This window comes from Xiphophorus hellerii, chromosome 20, assembly GCF_003331165.1.
Source record: "Xiphophorus hellerii strain 12219 chromosome 20, Xiphophorus_hellerii-4.1, whole genome shotgun sequence".
Lineage (NCBI taxonomy): Eukaryota > Metazoa > Chordata > Actinopteri > Cyprinodontiformes > Poeciliidae > Xiphophorus > Xiphophorus hellerii.
Window position 1 is genome coordinate 17,477,822 of NC_045691.1, and position 20,005 is coordinate 17,497,826.

General features: G+C 38.2%; 2 protein-coding genes across 2 annotated transcripts; both read right to left on the minus strand.

Annotated features, from left to right (window-relative positions):
• Window positions 1-685: 685 nt before the first annotated feature.
• LOC116709998 (olfactory receptor class A-like protein 4) lies at window positions 686-4,879 on the minus strand. Its single transcript, XM_032548760.1, has 4 exons — window positions 4,649-4,879; window positions 3,005-3,268; window positions 1,539-1,784; window positions 686-1,390 (listed from the first exon to the last, which is right to left on the minus strand). The coding sequence occupies exons 1-4, from the start codon at window positions 4,877-4,879 to the stop codon at window positions 1,178-1,180; spliced, it is 954 nt and encodes a 317-aa protein (XP_032404651.1). The 3' UTR covers window positions 686-1,177.
• A 4,085-nt stretch (window positions 4,880-8,964) lies between these two features.
• LOC116709717 (von Willebrand factor A domain-containing protein 1) lies at window positions 8,965-18,960 on the minus strand. Its single transcript, XM_032548352.1, has 5 exons — window positions 18,617-18,960; window positions 13,783-14,322; window positions 13,040-13,318; window positions 11,821-12,096; window positions 8,965-10,712 (listed from the first exon to the last, which is right to left on the minus strand). Exons 1-5 carry the CDS (start codon window positions 18,699-18,701, stop codon window positions 10,411-10,413), a joined length of 1,482 nt encoding a protein of 493 aa, XP_032404243.1. The 5' UTR covers window positions 18,702-18,960; the 3' UTR covers window positions 8,965-10,410.
• Window positions 18,961-20,005: the final 1,045 nt, after the last annotated feature.

Consider the following 20,005-nt stretch of genomic DNA (forward strand, 5'->3'; position numbering starts at 1 on the left):
TGGGTTTCTCTCAGTTTAAAAAAATGCAATTTTTCTTGCATAGTGAACACTGCTGGATAAGTGTGAGGTGTTTCTTTGTTTTTTGGTTGTGTGGGGTGGGAAACAAAATGATGGGTTCATCCTGTGTGATTGACACAAAAACCACCATCTTGATTCGCTCAAATTTCCCAGTAGCTAAATTACACATGAAACTCAAAAAATAAAAATAAAAATAATCAGGCACATCAGAAACTGTCCTACAAGACTTGACTTTTATCTTTGTTTATTCATTTTGTTTGTTGAGTGAGATCAGCATTTTTTTATTTGTTTTGTTTAAATATTAAGGTTAGTTATATTGAACTGTTTTGCTGATTTTGCAAGACCTTTGTAAAAAACCAAGCCACATAATAAATTAAAAAGACTTGGCCACATAGTAAATATACAAACTCATGAGGGTTTCACAAAAGTATCGACACGCTTTCAATGTTTTTACACAAAGTCAATATCTTGCAGAACCATCTTTGCTGCAAGTCTTAGGGCTGATCTCTCTGCCACCATCTATACTAAGACTGACATTTTTATCCGGTTTCCTTTACAGAATAGCTCAAGTGTTGTCGTCTCAATTGGATTTACGTTGGATTTTGATTGGACAATTTCTACCTTATGAACATGCTTAATCAATTCCATGTAGTTTTAAGGAGTCCTGCTTGAAAGAGAACGAATACAACAGAAAAAATGCTGCAAGCAAAAAAGAACTTCTGTTTTATACAGCAAGTTTGCAGCATTTCATACTATTCATTTTTGCTATTTTCTGCATTTTCCCTTTTGCTTCTATTGCTGTAGTTTCCATTTGAATTGGTTTTGTTCATTGTGGTCTTTTGAAAAATTGCAGCATTTTTCGGTTGCATTTGGGTTTTGTTTTGCGTTTGTGTGTTTTGGAGTTTGCATCATTCCGGTGTTTGCTGCTCATTTGCACCTGTCGGCCAATGCAGTAAAGAAGGGGCAAAACACATTTGCCCCACATTTCAGATCTTCATCTTTAAGCATGAAGACATGTGAGAAAGTTCAAGAAGCATGGATAATTTTGCGAGGCATTGTATCCACTCTAACAAACACTTTGAACAACAGGTGGATGGAGGATTTACTGGGATTGTTTTGCGGCCGAAAGGACCAAGTGTTGCTCTTCACCCAGAAAATTTCAGTCAGAGACAGAAGACTTCATGCACGAACGAAGCCGGCGGTGGCCGATTGCCAGAACAACAGGAGACATGGTGATGAAGATGCTGTTTCCGAAGCGAGCTACGACCAGCAGAAACTCAGCTGAGGAGCCTCGGTTGTAGTTGAAATAGTTGATAGAGATGATGCTGGTTCCCCAAGAGACGATGAAAAGCATGACAAGCGCAAGAATCACCTAGAAATAAAAGAAATTCATCCATGGAAGATCAAAAATAAACTTTTGGAACAAATACTGTTGATGTTTGTTCCAATATCAACAGTATTGGAACAAATACTGTTCTAGTAGTCTTGGAACAGTATTTGGACTCTAGGGTCTGTCTTACCTTGGCGGCTCGCTTCTCTGCTGGCACTCGTTTTAAAACAGGTGCGTCCTGAACAGAGCTCCTCGACCGGCCGTAAGTGTTGAGAATGTAGAGAGACATCATGTTGGTGACAGCCATCAAGATGATTGGGAATATTTCATGGACCATCATGGATGTGGTGGCGTAGGCCAGGCCAGAGTAGTTTGACGGGAAGTTCCACACACAGCCCAGCAGGGGGCGCGTTGTGCTGCTCACCAACATGAGAGTCTGAGATCAGAGGAGGAGGAAGAAGAAATGCAAATTAGAAAGATAATCCGTCCTTTTCTTATATCCAGGTAATCGTTCAAGGTTGTGGAGTCTGTTTCCAAAAGTTATTGTGAGAAAAGCTGGGTTCAATAGGGTGCCGTTTGTAAAGTTACACAAAAAATTAACAGGAATTAAATATTTAGTTGGTCCTAAATATTGAGTTGGCAAACTGAATATTTAGTTCTCAATTGAACATCTAATATTTAGTTTGTAAAATAAGTATTTAGTTTGAAAATTAAATGTTTCGTTTTTGTGAAATAAATATTTAGTATGGAACTAAATATTTAGTTAGCAAAATAACTAAGTATTTAGTTATAATAACTTAAAAATTTCGTTGTTAATTAAATATTTTGTTTGGTACTCTGACATTTATAAATGTAGAAATAAACGGTGGAATTATAACTTGATAAATGAACAAAAGTCATATTTTGGAATGTGGTTTCTGAAATAGAGAATAACTCACATATTTGTAACAGAGTTTAATTTTAACAATACTATAGTTGTAGCGTTTGTCAAAACTGGTTTATTTATTCTTCAAATTCATTTTTGCGTAGTCAAAAAGTTATTTTCTCCTGGCATTTTTATGTTGCTCGACGGTTGGTGGTTACCGTAGCAACTGGTAGCTGGCAGCTCCTCCCCCTTTCCTGTTGCTATTTTTGACTGTTACTGTCAACTCTGTGTTTTCTTTACACGCTTTACATTTTTAACACATATTTTAGACAAATTTAATCATATACATCACTTATTGTAAATTTTGCAATATTTTGCATATGTTGTTCGGTGTTATAATCAATATGCATTCCAGCGATGTTCAATTTTACAACTGTTAACTGCTGTTAACTGCTAATTGGGAGCCATTGCTCTGTAGTTTGTTTAAGGTTATTTATTGTAGTTTATTTAATGTATAGGTTCAGAAGTTGATGAACTGATGGCAATCACCTACTTGATTACCATCAGTACCGTAATCAAGTTGACAGTAAACATACCTACAAGTATATTGTAAGGTATGTTTTAATTTTTGATACAAAATAATGTTTCAGTTACCAATTGTGTGATAGTCTTTCAATGTTGAGTGTTTGTGTGTCTGTTGTGAAGTCAGCCTACTGGAGCTGCTTCTTTGGACAAACAAAGAAGGATTATAAATGCCTGGGAAAAACATGCAAACTTCATGTTTGTCTCACCTCTGTGGTGTTTTCATTGCCACTGGTGGAGAAAATATGAGCAGGAATGGAGTAAAGAAAGTTTAAAATCCAGATGATGGCCAGGCTCAGCAGCAGGGTCCTATAGGTGCTCCTTGGCCCCTGAAGGTCTCCAATAGTCGGAGTCACGCGCTTCAGAGTGTGGAGGTGGAACGCGCTGAGGAAGAACGTTGACCACACGTTGACCGACCGCAACCAGACCCAGACTCCCATCAGGAACTGACACCAGCCTTTGGAGGAGTAGAGCTGGAAAAGAGATATTTTGATTGGGTGAGCTTTGTGTGTTTTCATGTCTTGGAGTACACTCTGAATTTAGATCATAGGGCCGATGGACAATAAATCAATAACGATATAAAATGTGATAGACACGTGATCAATATCAATAAATAGAATGTCTGATGGAAAATTCAGTATTCAAGAATATTAACTGAACTCTGATCCAGAACCACACAGCATTCTGGGGGACGTAGGCAGAGGAAAGGCTTTAATATAGCCAGCTAAGCAAAGTTGGTGGAATCAACTGACTCACTCACTCTTTGGTTACCTAGCAACTCACTCACTCTTTGGTTACCTAGCAACTCACTCATTCTTTGGCTACTTAGTAACAGTCTGTTGAGTAACTTGTGCAGCAGTCATCTAGTGTTTTGCTACTGTGCCTCATAACTGCTTAAAAATAAAAAACAACGTTGTGGACTGAAGACTGTGGATGAAACAGGAAATGTCACGCCACCAAATCTGTCTCCCAATCTGTGTTTATTTGGTATCAGCTGTTCTGAATTGGTGCAATCAACTACTTGCTTTGGTTTCCAGTTATTGTCAGATTGTTGTGTTTTCTAACATAACTAGCATGTTAGCACCTAGCATAACTAGGTGCTAGCACCTAGTTATGCTAGGTGTCTTTTGGTCTTTTTATCCCTATATTTCCGTCAGTTTGGTTTGGTTTTAAAGTTTGTCTGCCTATCTCCTGCCACGTCAACAATTAATGACACTCTTTCAGTTTACAGTGGTGTAATACTGTCTTTAATTTGGACAAGTGACACTGTTGTCCCAGTTGCTTTCTGATGGACTCAAGCCTTGGTTCACCCTGGGTTGTTCTTGAACATCCCAAAGATTTAGTTTCATCTAACGGTTGGCAGTTTGGGTCAAACGGTTGAAACAATTCAGTATTTACACAGAACCATTAGGAACATAAAGGTTACATTAAGCTAGGAGAATAGCTCCTAATCTCATCTGTCTTGAAAAATCTGTGAAATAAAATGTGATGTCCTTGACAGGAAACCAACTAAGACACATAAACCAGCTCTGGAAAGAGGAGATGACAAATATATGAACTCAGAACTGTGGCAGAAGCTTGCCGATGATGAATGAAACTTTTGCATCCAGTTACTTTGTTTAAAATTTGTTGACATTTTTGTTACAAAATTAATCAACACTGAAAAAAGGTGGTTACAGAAGCTGTAGTCCAGATATAAAGATATGAGGTCAAATTTGAGCTAGTTCAACAGTTCAAATTTTGAGCTGTTGAACTAGAAAAGCAAAACACTTTTCAATGGTTTGCTTCCCAAACATACTTTAGTTTTTAGTTTTTTGAGCAGCACATCAGATGTGTATTTAAACAGTTCATACCTCAAAGCCCAGGTCTGAAATGATAAGCAGCAGGTTCCTCATGATGGACACCATTAAATTGGACACCGCCAAATTGACAATAATGATGTCTGAGTTATGTCCCGGCCCACGATCCATCATCACACTCTTTCCAATCACTCCTATCACAATAGAATTACCCACAATTCCCAGAGCCACCAAAATGATGTAAAAGGCGCTCTCTGCAGGGGAAACAGCGGTGCGAAATCCCATCCCCACAAGCTTAGTGGTTGTCTCTTGCTCCATATCTTGAGTCGTTGTTTCAAAATTTAGAATTTCTGAACCCATGTCAGCATCCCAGCCCAAATTAAGTTCCCTCTTCATTGTGAAGGTTTACTGAGAAAGTCCAAATCAGGTGAACATCCAAGAATACCGCAAATATGTACAACCTGAAGAAGATCCTTCCAGTGACATCACAGCTGAAAATGGACCTTTTGGTTCCACCTACTGATGAGCCAGTCTCCACATGAGCCAGAGAAAGCAACAAAGCATCACAATGTTTTCAACCTTAGGGAGATTAAGGTGTGTGTTAATGAAACACAAGAGATTAATCAATTTTCTTGAGCAAATTGTGCTTGAGTTGCAGCTTTCCATCTTTCACCTAGTTTTTGTTAGCAGGTAACACTCAGAGAAATATTTACTCACAGATTTTAACCATGTTCAGGCTGGGTATGTGTAAAACAAATGGACCAATAACCTCCCATTTATTTTTATAATATAATGATAAGCATCGTTAGTTTAGAAAGCTTAATATACTTGTTTGGAATTTCCCTTTTTTTTTTTACAAGCTAAACTAGCTTCAAAACCAGGTTGACATTGAAAACATATTGGAGTCTTATATCAGAAATATGGTTTTTTTTTTTTTAGCAATTAAGTACTGCCATTACAATGAAATGCATATACATAAATAATGTTTTTACTTTATCTTAAAATGGTTTGTATGTGTATGCACCATATTGCACATATTTATATTTCCTGAGGTCATAAATATCATATACACTGTTTGTTTCTAAACCTCTGACTTTATTGCATGTGTAAAATGAGATCTAGTTCAACAAGTACAACATTTTTCCATGAGTTGCTTCCAATGCATATTTTTACTTTTTTATCAGTATATCAGATGTTTATGTAAGCAGTTCATACCCTGAAGCCCAGGTCTGAAATGATAAGCAGTATGTTCCTGACAAAAGACACCATGAGGTTGGACATCGCCAAATTAACGATAATAATGTCCGAGTGATGTCTCGTGCTGCGCTCCATCATCACACTCTTTCCAATGACTCCAAACACAGTGATATTACCCACAATTCCTAGGACCACAAGAATGATGTGGAAGGCGGTCAGTGCAGGAGACAGAGGTGAACGAAGTCCCATTCCCACAAGTATTTTGATTGTGTCTTGCTCCATAATTTCAGCCGTTGTGTTAAAATGTTGAATTGCTGAACTCATGTCAGCATCTCGTCCCAAATCAAGCTCCAGCTTCATTGTGAATGTTTACTGAGAAAGTTCAAATCAGCCTTCCAAGAACACTCGCACTCAGTTAAGCATCAGAGAATCAACCAGCTTTGGGGTTTTGTTTTTCCTGAAACTGACGAAGCTTCTTCCAGTGACATCACAACTGAAAATTGATTTCTTGGTTCCACCTACCGACGATTTGACTTCCTTATGGACCACAGAAAGATATAAAGCAGTGGTGCCCAAAGTCGGTCCTCGAGGGCCGGCATCCTGCACGTTTTAGTTCTCTCCCTGGTGGTAGTAACAACCTCTTCAGCATATCAATGTTCTTCTTAGGCCTTCTAACGAGCCATCATTTGATCCAAGTGCATTAAACCAGGGAAAGAACTAAAACATGCAAGATGCTGGCCCTCGAGGACCAACTTTGGGCACCCCTGATATAAAACATCACAATTTTTCCAACCTCTTGGAAATTAAGGTGTGTGTTAATGAAACACGAGAGATTAATCAACTCCCCTAAGGAAAATGTGCTTGCTTTGCATCTTTACCCGTTGCGCCATCACCCTGAAGGAAGTGCGGACCTTTAATCACTTGTAGCAGGTTTTCTGCTGATCAGCAAATATCTGATTGATTTTTATTCACTGGTTTATATCCTTATGTCCAGATTTTTGGGTGGGTTGTTTCATTTACCCACTTTTTAAAATAGGAACTACAATGTAGAGCAGCAATAGGTTTCGTTTGGCTATGGATTGCTAATAATAAGTACCAAAGGAAATTCTTAACAAAGTTAGTATTTTAGATAAAAATACCATGTCAGAGTACCACCCGATTATCAGGAAGTAATATGCAGCTAGCTTTCAGGTGCTCAGTTATGAATACCTGCCTGGTCAGGTGTGGCATTACAAAAATATAGATGAAGTGAGGTCGCACACCAAGCCCTGCACATACACAGAATAAATACAGACAACTTTTCTCCAAAATCTAAGAATTTACTTACATATATACACCAACGTCCAGTTCCAGTTTACTCTGCAGAACCAGAACCAGAACCAAACATTGGAGAAGCAGCATTCAGCTTCTATGCATCACAAATCTGGAATAAACTTCCAGAAAATTGCAAAACTGCTGAAACAGTGAGTTCCTTTAAATCTGCCTTTAATCCTTTAGACAAGTGAATAAAACCCCACCTGTTCACAGTTGCTTTTGTACCTTAAATGAAACAATAGCCAACATTTTGACGTGTAATGACAGCAAAATGTAACACTGCAGTTGTTGATTTTTGTGTTTTTATGACGTGAAGCGCTCTGAACTGGCCTGTTGCTGACATGTGCTAAACAAATAACATTTGATTTGATTTAAAACATTTAATTCAATAAACTCTTTAACTAAGCTTGCAACATTAAACTAAACAACTAAGTAAATGAAAACTAAGAAGATAAAAGGAGCAAAAAAGAATAAAAGTGGAAAGATGCAGTGATATCCCCAGTTACTGTGAATATGTTTAAAACCCAATGTTTGTTTTGAGGAATTTGAAATTACGTCAAATTGATTGGCTTTGGATCAATGAAGAACAGCTGATGTGTGTTCTTCAAAAAGTATGCTTCTGGTGCAATTTGTTAGGGGCATTTCATTCATTATAAGTGGCATTAAATGTATAAATTTGAACCTGTATTTATAATTTTGACCTCAAATGGAATAGATAAAATATCCGATGAGATTAAACTTTTATATCAAGTTATTTTGTTTAATATTGATTGACAGTTTTTGTTCTAAATGAAGAAAAAGAAGCTCTTTAAAGTCCAGATACGATGACATTTCTGCTAACAGTGAGTGGACCTAAACTCTATATGCAAAATGAGAGCTAGTTCCACAAGCAAAACACTTTTTTTTATTCTTTTCTATCCATAGTTTTTAGTTTTTTGACCAGAACATCAGATGTTTCTGTAAGCAGTTCATACCTTGAAGCCCAGATCCCAAAAGACAAGCAACACGTTCCTCAAAAGTAACACCATGAGGTTGGACACCGCCAAATTAACGATAATAATGTCCGAGTGATGTCTCGTGCTGCGCTCCACCATCACACTCTTTCCAATGACTTCAAACACAATGATATTACCCACAATTCCTAGAGCCACCAGAATGATGTAGAAGGCGCTAAGAGGTGTGCTAAGTCCTTTCCCAACAAGTTTGACGGTTGCCTTTTGCTCCATGTCTTGATCTACCGAGTTAAAATGTTAAATTTATGGACTCATGTCAGCAGCATCTCACCCCAAATCAAGCTCCACCTTCATTGTGAATGTTTACTGAGAAAGTCCAAATCAGCTTTCCAAGAATATTGCTTATGTAACTTAAGCATCAGGGAAGCAATCAGCTTGGAGATTTTCTCGCTCTTTGGATATATTTACATCTTTCCACTGCAGCAAAAACTGAAGAAAATCATTTGTGTTACATCATAGCAGAAAATTGACCTTTTGGTTACACATACCCATGATTTTACATCCAAATGAGCCGTAAAAAGCCATAAAGCATCACAATGTTTTCAACCTCAGGGAGATTAAAGTGTGTGTTAATGAAACACAGGAGATTAATCAACTCCCCTGAGCAAAATGTGCTTGAGTTGCAACTTTAGACTTTGCACCTGAAGGAAATGAAGACATTTTTGTGTGTATGCATCCACCTGCAGCAGGTTGTCTGCTGGTTAACAGAAGATCTCAGACTTCATTTATACAAAGCTGAAAACAAAGTAGAAAGTAATCTTAAGTCACGAATGTGACAAAATATGTTATTGATCAAGAGAAATACGTGCAATGGTTAATATAAAAACAAAATAAATACCACAGATATTATATATTTAACCACCAGAAAGGATTTAATGTGGCATTTTAGGCATTTATTTAAATCAGCGGTGATAGAAATGTAATCATTTCATAGAAATGTATTTTGAAAAAAGCTGAAGCACGCTAAGCAAGGGTTGTAAATCTATTCACAGCTGCAGCAATCAGCATTGAAAAAAGAAACATTTTTTCAAAAAGATGCATTTAACAGAATAATGACATATTTGTCATTTTCCTTTAATCAATATGTTTTATCAATCTCAGCAAACATTACTCAGACTTGACTGTAATATAGATTCAATCTGAACGGAGAGTACGCTGCTAACAAAAAGTCAAATTAAATAAATTACAATAAACGGTCCAATGAGGCTCATTGGTCTGATTAAAGGTACCTTTTGAAAATAATATTTAAGCAGGTATTAAACTGCTTAAATATTAATATTATATAAATATTAAAGTGCAAGCTTTTTATCAAGCTCATATTTTCTGTATTAAAATGTTTTTTTCTTATTGTCTGACGGTCCTTTTTGTCATGTTTTTATTTTTATTAGCGGAAAACTAACTAAAATAAAGAGTTGAACACATCATTTTGTCTGCAATTAATCTTTGTAATGTGTTTGACTTATTGAACTGAGTTACTGAGAAAATATTTTAATAATATTCAAATTTATTAAATGATTCTGTATTTTGTAGAGATTTTTGGGATGTGCATTTTAGCTTTCATTTTAAACATCAACATGATTGAAGTTATGGATTTAAGCTGAGAATTTAATAGTTTTGTGAATTATTAAAAAATGGATGATTTTGACTCAGGGTGTGCTTTCTTTTTTTACCACAACTATACTTGATCCAGCCTCTAGATGGCGATAAATGTGCAAGAAAAAAGGAAACGAGTTGACCAAAACATGAAGTTAGCATAAGTGATGTGCTTTACATAAATCTGGATTAATTTATTAATAATTAGCCCTAATAAACACTGGTTCAATTTGATTACAAAGAAGTGTTTCTATTGGATCTTTTAGAGAAAGTTGTATTAACTAGACAAGGAATTAAACTAAGGAATTAATTCTCTTAAAAACTGGAGCAGCAAAATAAATTTAAGAAGTGGAGATTATAGCTAAAACACTTAAATGTCACAAGTTTAAGGTTTGTGTTTGTTCCAGGTTTTCATTTCTTCAGATGAAGTGAGTGATGGTGCAAACAAGAGACAGATTGGACTGATATTAAAGTATCTTCATGACTGACTTTGTTCTAAATCTTCTGTACACAAATAAAATAAACCTCAGGAAATAAGATAACAGACTAGGATGTATCTGCAGTGCTGTAAGATACTCGGTTTGACTCCCCAGTTTTCATCCACACAGACTGAAATACTCTACAGAGACACTCCAGTAAGAACCCAACGCTTCATGAATATAATTGCAGTAATTAGATGAACGGATCCTGTCAGGCCATCTACCCGCTGTTTGTCTTGGCAGTGCAGCAGATCCCATCTCCCCGTCCCGAGCTGTAGACCGGAGACACACACACCCGGCTGTTTGGAGCGAGGTGGGCGAGTCGGACTGAAGGAGGCGAAGGGGGAAGATAAGCGGTGGAGAGGGAGCGTTCTGACTGGGAGTTTTGGGAACCTTTTCTCTCCCAGCTGACCCAGTAACCTTTCAGTCCTTCTGTGTTGGTCTGCCAGGATGCTTGGACCTCATTCCCTTCCTGTCGATCTGTCAGGGTCAGCCGGAGGTCGGTCAGGGCGGGCCGAGCTTCTGCAGAAAAAACAAACACACACCAGTTTCTATACTGCAGGGAAAACAGTTTCAACGAGTAAATAAAACACTTTAAACCTGACAAAAATCCACAATGAACTGTGAGTCACTCTGTTATTATCTCTGGGTTGGATTAGTGTAACGCTTTGGCTAGAACATAAAAATCATCTCTTCATTGCCTACAAATCATCCAAAATTCAGCAGCTTGTCTTTTAACAGGTCTGTTTTAGGATTTATTTTAAGATTTTATTGCTTACTTTTATCATTTAAAAGGCCTAACTTTATCGTTCTTAACATCCACACTCTAGTAAGAGCACTTCGGTAAACCAACCATTTTCTCATAGGGTGCATTCACACCAGCAGTGGTTAGTCCACTTTAATCAAACTCTAGTTTGATTGTATGGAAAGTCCAGTTCATTTTTGAAGATGTGAATGTGAAATCAAACTCCGATAAGGACTAAAAAAACAAACCAGTCCGCCTAAAAACCCAGATCTCATTTCAGCTAAAATGAACTCTGGCTTTGAATGGATTGGAGACCGCTGCAGAGGCAGGAAGCAGACTACAGCGCAAGGCATGCTGGGTAAATGCAACCAAAACAAACGGAAGAGTCTAGCGCCAGCGGGACAATGAAATGGCTTGTGGATTTTACCAAAGACAAAAGAGAAACCCTCCATCACTGAAATCTGACGCCACTCCATTTTTGTTTTCATTTTGTGAAGAAGGAAGTTACGCTCATATCTTTTCTGGAGGTTTTCGTGTCGTTTCATTTATTGGTTCTTGGTGCAGCGCCACCTCAGGCGAGGAGGGGAACGTTTTTTTCAATTTGTTTGATTTGATAGTGCAGTGTGAAAGTGAACCACACCAGCTGAAAATGTAACAAATGTTGCAACTGAGTTGAACCAGACTACCAGGTGTGGAAATACCTTTAGATATTCCTAAATTTAAGATAAAAGTCAGAGGTGACCAGAGTTTTGCTATTAGTGTTCCTTTTGTCAGTACTGCTTTTATATCAAGACCCAATTTTATTCGTTGAAACAACATTTGTTGTTTGCTATACAAATAAACTGACACTGACATTGAAGGAGGAGCTGACCCTGATGCACCAACCTTCCTGAGTGCAGGCTCTCACAGACATGGCTCTCTCCTTTCCATCCAGGTGCAGAGCGCTCACTGTGATCAGGTACTGAGTGCCTGGCTCCAGGTTACTCAGCAACACAGAGCTTTTCTGGTTGCTCACATCCACAGTGTGAACACGACCGCTTGGAATCGCTCCGTACTCCAGAGTGTATCGCTGTACCCGAGTCGGCTGCAGCGGGCCCCAGCTGACGCGGACCTGACGGGGACCAGGGTCGGACAAGGTGACCTCTGCTGGACTTAAAACATCTAAATGAAATGATAAAAAAAGACATGCTGAATTTAAACCGACCTCTTGATTCACACTTAAGTTGTTCGCTGTAATTTCAGGTAATTTAATAAATGCAAATTAGGTCAAAAGTTCTTGATTAGGCTAAATCTGTCTTAATTAGACTCAAAGTCAATTATTTAATTTGCGTGACCCAGAGAGAGTTTAATCTAGATGCTAAAGTTAAAGTGTAAATCGGGATAAATTGAGTGTGAAAAACATTTTTAAAGAGAGCAATGCAGAAATAGTTACGTTTAAGACTTTACTCATGACCCCTTGTCTCAAACTCTACCAGTATTAGTGAGACATTTTCAAAAATATAGAAGTGCAGTGTTTTATTTTAATATTCTGCTTCATTTATGAACTGCAGCATCTCTATGCAAACGACTGCGATGTATGGATGGAATGGTAATAGCCCAGAAAATAATTAAAATTGTAGAAATCGGATAAAGTGATTTCGTTTAAAATGTGTTTAGCTGAACTTAATGAGATCCTCCATGTGGAGAAATTGCAGAGTGATAACTAAAGCTTTGTTAATAAATTCTGCAGTTTCCTGCAGCAGTTTTTGAGCCATTTCATCCAGTATAAGATTGATCCAAATGAACAGTCTGTCTCTTAATGTGTCACTCATGCCTTTATAGACAGGCATTATGAAGCGTATATGGTGATTTTAAGTAATTGTTTGTTGCATCGCTGTTTAAAAAAAAAAAAGTTTGCTTTGTTTTGTTTTACTGAATCAATATATTTATTAATTTTCTTTGTCCAGTAATCTGCTACATACACATATTCTTACTATTCCATAATTCATGTACGTTTCACATTGTAAAAACTTAATATGTATTTTAAAAAACACATTACTCCTCTGTCTTTTCTAGTAAAGGAGAAGAAAGTGTAACTAATAAAAAGCGGACATGTGATTTTTACCAGGAAGTGTGGTGAACTTCACAGTCAGTGTGCTGTGCAGCCGCTGGTTGGACTCTGGCCGGAGGGAGGCCGTGTACGTCGTGTCGGGCTGCAGCTGGGTCAGCTCCGCCTGGCTGGAGCTGCTGGGGAGAACCCTAGTTTTCTCAGAGCGGAGATCATCCACAGCTTTATAGCTCAGCTCATAGTGACCGCTGTCAGCAGCCAGAACAGGACGCCATTGCAGCACCGCACTATGGGAAGTCAAGCGAACCACGCTCAGTCGTTCTGCACGAATGATTTCTACAGGAAAAAAAAGAGGTGAAGACAATAGAATGTACTTTATTATCATATGTATCATTTATTAGCCTGACTTTGGCCTTTCTACACAATTTTGCTTGATTATAATCTTTCTTCACAACTCAGTCTGGGATTTCTCCCATTGAGTTGAATTTCTCAATTAGGAGAAGTTTTGAACGATGACATTTATTTTCTGCATTGTTTTATAATTGGAGTCTGCCTGTAGCTTTAGTACTGGCAGAGGAAGAAGTGAACGAAGCCATTCAATCCAGCATTAACATTAACAGCATTGAACTGGTGGATATACATCACAGGGAAACATGAATGATTTCTGTTGATTTTACCCAATCATAAATCAACAGAGTCCATGACTCTGAGAGTCCATACCGTCTGGACGGAGCAAATAGCACCAGATGAGGGGCTGTTTATTCATAGTTAATTACACATTTAAAAACACACACACATACTGATGATGGCCTCCCTCAGGTCTTCTGTAATGATGTCGATGCTTTCCATGTCCACGGAGTACAGGTGTGACTCCAGCGGAGGCGTCGCCACGCGCTGTAACACCCGGTGGTTGCCATGAATCGTATAAACAATTAACACATAAACTCCGCGAGCCTTCAGCTCAGACATCGCCTTCTCCACGTCTCCAGGCTGGACTCCGTCCGTCAGCCACAGCAGCACCTTGGGGACGTCCCCGTCTGCCTCCAACAGCAGCCGCTTCGCCAGCTCTATGGCGGCCTTCGTGTTGGTGTCTCCCTGCTGCTGGTGGACGCTCTGCAGGGCTCTCAGCAGACTCTCCTGGTTGCTGTGGACATCCAGGTTGAACTCCAGGTGAGGAGTGGTACCCACCAGCAGCAGAGCCACCCTAACGTGGCCCCGGCCCAGGGTAAACGGGTGGAGGAGTTTGGCAACAAAGGTCAAAAAGCGAGAGAACTCAGAAGTGGTCACGCTTCCAGAGGAGTCCAGCAACAGGAGAATGTCCCCTTCACAGCAGTTCAACTCTGAGGAGGACAGAAAATAAGATCATTTATATAATAACATTTCAGACTTAAAGCTATCTATTATGCTTCCTTGAACAGGTTAGGATGGGTCTACGGGCTAAAATGTGTTAATTACATTTTTTACACAAGATCATTCTTAGGTAATGATATTTTAGTCGGGTCAGTTCTGCCTATTTTGAGCTGTTTCAGGGCCTCTTGTCACTTTAAATCCTAATAAACGTCTGCTGGCTACACCGCCTGAGTGAAAATAGCTGCGGGCAGATGCACAATTACACAACCGTTTATCTGTGAAAAGCAGAAACAAGCTCCTGAACAACCAACAAGAATGCAGCAAAGGCTTCTGGATGGTAAATCAACAACAAAACACTTGTCTTTTCCAGCAGTCACTGAACAGAGCATACAGCGGTCAAACCAGTTGGTCTGAACATTCTGAAGTTTCCCTTGGGTTGCTAGGTAACGGGCTGGCCTGGCTGGGGTTGCTAGGTAACGGTGCCCGTGGAATGCGACTAAAGTTTTGAAACGGTTCATTTTTCAGAATCCAACAAACATTAACTTGTTGCCCAAAAAACAATGGGTGTTTTTTTAAGCGCTTGGTTTGTTTTTTAGAAGCAGCTGAGACCAAAATGGAAGTATAAACATGTGTGAAATGTGATTTTTGATTAATAGTTTATTTTTTAAAAGTAAACTTACAAAATTGATATTTATATATTTAATATTTTAGTAACTTTTGACCCCCCCAAAAAAACATAATTGACAGGATGAAAATGTATTTTTCTAACATGAATGAAACTTACTGAAAGCCAAGTCAGAAGATGACTGAATCAAGATTAGGATAATTTATCCAATAGTTATTTTAGTTTGAATCAAAATAGGACAGACATACTATTAGCTTTCAATGTGTCTAAAAGTACAAAGAATATCGGCTTTGAAGAAGCAACAACACACTAAATTGTAAAAGCTGGATGAAGAAACATTCACTTCCTGTTGACACTACATGGAAATTATTTTTTAAAAAGTGGCGACTAATGAGGTGTCGTTCCTCCTCATCATACCACACACTAGCAGTAATAATATACATAGCATTACAATTATACATATAAGAAATTGAACAGATTCAGAATCAGAATAATGGCTGATCTTATTACTTTCAGAGGTGCAATACGGTCCCTAAGGAGGGATTCATATAACAATGAGATGCATCAAGAGGAATATGAGCCACGATTATCAACACATCAGAAAATACTGGAGTTAATTTGAATTTAATGTTGCTACAAGCAAAATTTCGCTCTACTGTAATGAGGAAGCAAGGGATTTGATTAGAAAAGTCAATTTATCACATAAAAGTGGAGGGAAACTAGTCAAATGTCGAGGGGGAGAAATGCCTGGCAGGGACTTTATTGCAGCAAATAACAGTGAAGGGAAACCTCATAGGAAAAAACAGAGGTAATGAGGCACACACACATCGCATGCATCTCGTTTCTTGGTTAAAATGCATGCAGAGGAATTTTCTGCTCTCTACAATCCTCTGCAGAAAGGTTCAGGTGAATGAGTTCATGTTTGAGCGATGTGAGGATGTCATCTGCCAGAGAACCGGCCTCATCTGATACCAGGGCCATCTGCCACAGAGGACAGCAGCAAAGATGAATGAAAAATATGTTAATGATCTTGTGAAGTTCACAGAGCATCCGTTCAAAATGCACTGAGATCAAACACACAGATGCTAAACCATCCTGTCCATCTTAGATTAACTTCACCTACAACTTCTTACCTTACAGAAGGTAAGAAAGCACAAATTAATAATATAATCTATTAATTTCATGTGGAAGAAATGTAAGGTTCTGAGACAAACTACTTTCAAGCTGAAACTCTCCAAGCCCATTGCAGTTTTATATGTAAATTAAATATAATATTTCCTCTAAGAGTAAACGTGCCTCCCTCCGCTCCTATTAATGTTTATATCTAGCAGATTTGCATCAGAATATACATTTTTCTGCAGACTTGCAGCTTTGTTGCTTGGACAGAAATAACCAGACTGTGATGAAACGATCCTGGCCTGGTCAAAAGCAAAAACACAGCAGCCATTAACTTGTAGGTCAATATGTAGATATAAAAACACAACCTATTATCTACGAAGGTTAAGAGAGAAAGCAGTGGTCCAGTTGTTTCATTCTAAAAATTCCAAATGTTTTAAAGTTTAATAATGCAAATACTTTAAACTATAACCAAACCACAGCTAGAGAAACACTTTGACTATCAGATCTTCAGTGGGAACATATTTTATTAAGTATTAGTTGGTTTTTTTTTTACAGCTGAAGAAAACTCTAGTGACATGTTCCTATATGGAAATAACTTTTTGTCCAGTTCATGCAGGCAGATGAGTTGGTCCACTGGTCTGCTTTCAATCACAGTTTATGGTTTAAAGGGCAGTGATGTGTTTTCCAGGAACATGGTGGCATTTTATAACACAATCAAGTAACTATGTTTCTTTCAGTTGCTATAAAAATATTATCTATATCAAATATGACTTAAGGCCTTGAAATTGGGCCTCTGTCTCTTTAAAAACTGCTGCTCTTTCTTTTTTTTTTTTTTTTACCAGTGTTGCACTGAGAAGTAGCTCCTGTAATGAGCTCAGCAGATGTGCTAATTGCTGCTGGCTAGTCTGAAGGAGTGAAGGGAAGCTCAGAAGCTTGGAAACTAAGGAGGAGCTTTGTCTTGAAGGCGGTGCCAGGTCCAATCAGACGTTTTGCACAGGTGAACGGTTGTCATGGAGATTAAAGGATTTCTCAAGCATGCATGAATCATGATAATCCTCCAGGTATGTTTTTGATGAGGGAATAACATTATAACATGACATAAAGCTAAAAAAAATCAACTTATCATGATACTGCCCCTTTAAATAGCATCTGTACATCTGCCTTGATCTGTCTGAGCTTTAATTAGTACATATTTATACTACAAAATCCTAATATTTAAAAGAGATATAATAAAAAAAAAAACAGCAAAGATTTTTAGGTTTAGAATGTGGCTGTAAAGAGCACCTTGGCTTAGAGTACTTTAAATATGTTCTCCATCTGAGATACCCTGCAGTGACTTCTAGTAATCATAATTATTACAGATAATTTCACTGATTAGATCACAAAGTGCTCGCCTTAATTAAATGCCTGTTTAGCACTTATGAAGTGAAGCACAACATTAGAGCTCTGAGTCAGCACCGTCCAAGTAAAAACTTGCCCAAATCAGACTGTGGTGAAATGATTTGTTGTTTTGTGAAGCTTGACGATTTTAACCAGCATTGCATGCAAAGCTCAGTGGAGGCTTGTTTTCAGCCTTTAAACACGTCACTTGCTCAGAGAACGCTGAACTCTCCTTTTCCAAGTTTTTAAACTTTAGCTTGTTTAGCTAAGCTGAGAAACATTTTATATTGTCTTCAGTTTATCAGTATAGTAAACTTTTGATATTTAGGATTTATAGAAAATGTTTAAACTTTCTTCACATTTTGTCCCATTCCAGCCACAAACTCCTTTATGTTATAAGCCAAAATCAACCAACACATAATTATGAAATGAGATAAAGTCATATTATTTATTTTTATGCAAATAGAAATCTGAAAAGTGTGGTGTTAAAACATTGTAGAAACATCTTTCACTGCAACTAAAACTGCGTTTTTTCTACATTTTGTTCATTCTTTTTTGCAAAGTCCAGTCATATTCAATTAATTAGAAAATTACTGAAAATAACGTGTCCAAGTCTTTCTTTCTGTTATTTTTCACACACAGCCAATGAAAGCAGGACATTTAAGCTTAGTATGTTAATGTTAATAATAGTTTAATTAAAGATATGAATAATTCCTCCTTAAATTATGGTTATTTCCAAAATGTACCTTTAATCTCACAAACAAACCTCATTAGAACCAATTTACTGAATGTGATTGTAGCTCCAGCTTAATGAGATTGGATGGAGAGCATCTCTAAACATACATTTCAAGCCACAGATTCTCTTATGGAAGTAGGTTTGGGCTTTGACTAGGTCATTCTAACACATCTGCTCTGCTCTATCCCCTTGTATCTCTGCCTGCATGTTTAGCAGGGATGAGATTGCTTCTCTCCGTTTCAGCCAAGGCTGCGCTGAAAATTACCCCGTTTTTTAAATTCTGCACAGTAACAGATAAGAGAGCGACTTTTCCACCTGGATATGTATGCAGTGTGCTCTCCGCAGGCCATCCGGCCGCATCATCACAGGTTTGCTTTTCCATCTCAGTATTTTTTTTTTTTAATCTCCAGTTTCGGACACTCACCTGTGTCCGGTGAAGCAGCCGTCTGCCTGACGCTCCGCTGCAGCATCGCGAAGATAAAAACACAGCGAAGCAAAAAGCTTTTCATTTTTTCTCTCCGCGAAAACTACTAAAAGCAGTCGGGACTTTGATTAGGACTTAAGCAGACAGGTGAGGCAGTAAGGATGTGGATCTCGCTTCCCATCGCTCACAGACGGTTCTGTATTTAATTATCATGCAGTTTAGTCACCTGACCTTCTTCTACTCGTTTTTTGCATCGCAGACACTTTAGTGTTTCATCTCTTTCACTCTTAATGACTGAAGCTCACCTCCCGGCTCACTCCTCCCCCATTCGCAGGTCCCGGAAACAAAACGGGATTATTCTCCGCCTCCGTCTGCGCTCCGGTTTGCTTTAATCCAAAGGTCATGGCGCTCATTTCTGAGCAGACGAAGGGTAACGATTAATAGTCTGAGGGAATCATTTCCACAGGAATCTGAGAAAACAGTACAACATTTTCTCTAAAAAAATTTTTTTAAAAAGAAATCCTTGAACTAGATTTTTTTTTTTTGGCCACAAACTTGAACCTCAATAGTAAAAAACGTAAAAAAGACAAACAATGCTGTCTGTCTTTTCCACATACCAGACAAATAACTTAAATCAAAGGAAAGTTGTCTCAGGACTGCTGAGGACGGCTTATCTCCACCGCCCTGTTTCTGATATGAACACGAGACGAAATCATCAATTATTAACTTATAGTTTGTGTTTCTGTGCCTGAAAATATTGTCAGCAATCAACAGTGAATGTAAAATGGATTTAAATTGTAAACAAACTAATTCAATTTGAAAAGTATTTTATCGATTCATTAGACACAGACTGAAAACCTGAGCATTTTGCAAACATCGCAAATCTTCAAATATCAGCAGCTGCATCATAACCAGCAGCTTCACCTTCCGGTACCAACATTCATTTCTGTAAAACGTCCTTGGCCAAATGTTTTCAAAGAGATATAGATCTGCAGAACAAGCAGGTGGTCCAAGAGATTGATGTTTCTCACCTGGAACAGAACAACTTGAAGATTCACTGCTCTGTTAAAGGAAAAAAAAGCTCCCACATCATGATGCTGCCTCCTACACTGTGTGGGTTTAACTGTAAGCACTACATTTTCCTCCAGGTGCAAAACATATAATTTCCGGTCATTAGCACAATGTGAGGAAATTAGTCAGGACAGCAACATTCATCCTCTGTTCTCATCCGGCATCCGGTGCGTGTCCGGACCTGCAGCATCTCCAGAGCTGTGAGAGCAGGAGGCCTGGAGTTTCCCTAAGATGGAGAATTTCAGATTATAGACAGACATGGACATGTACACAACATGCACATGTTTTTATGAGCTTTAACACGTGGATGTTTTTGGA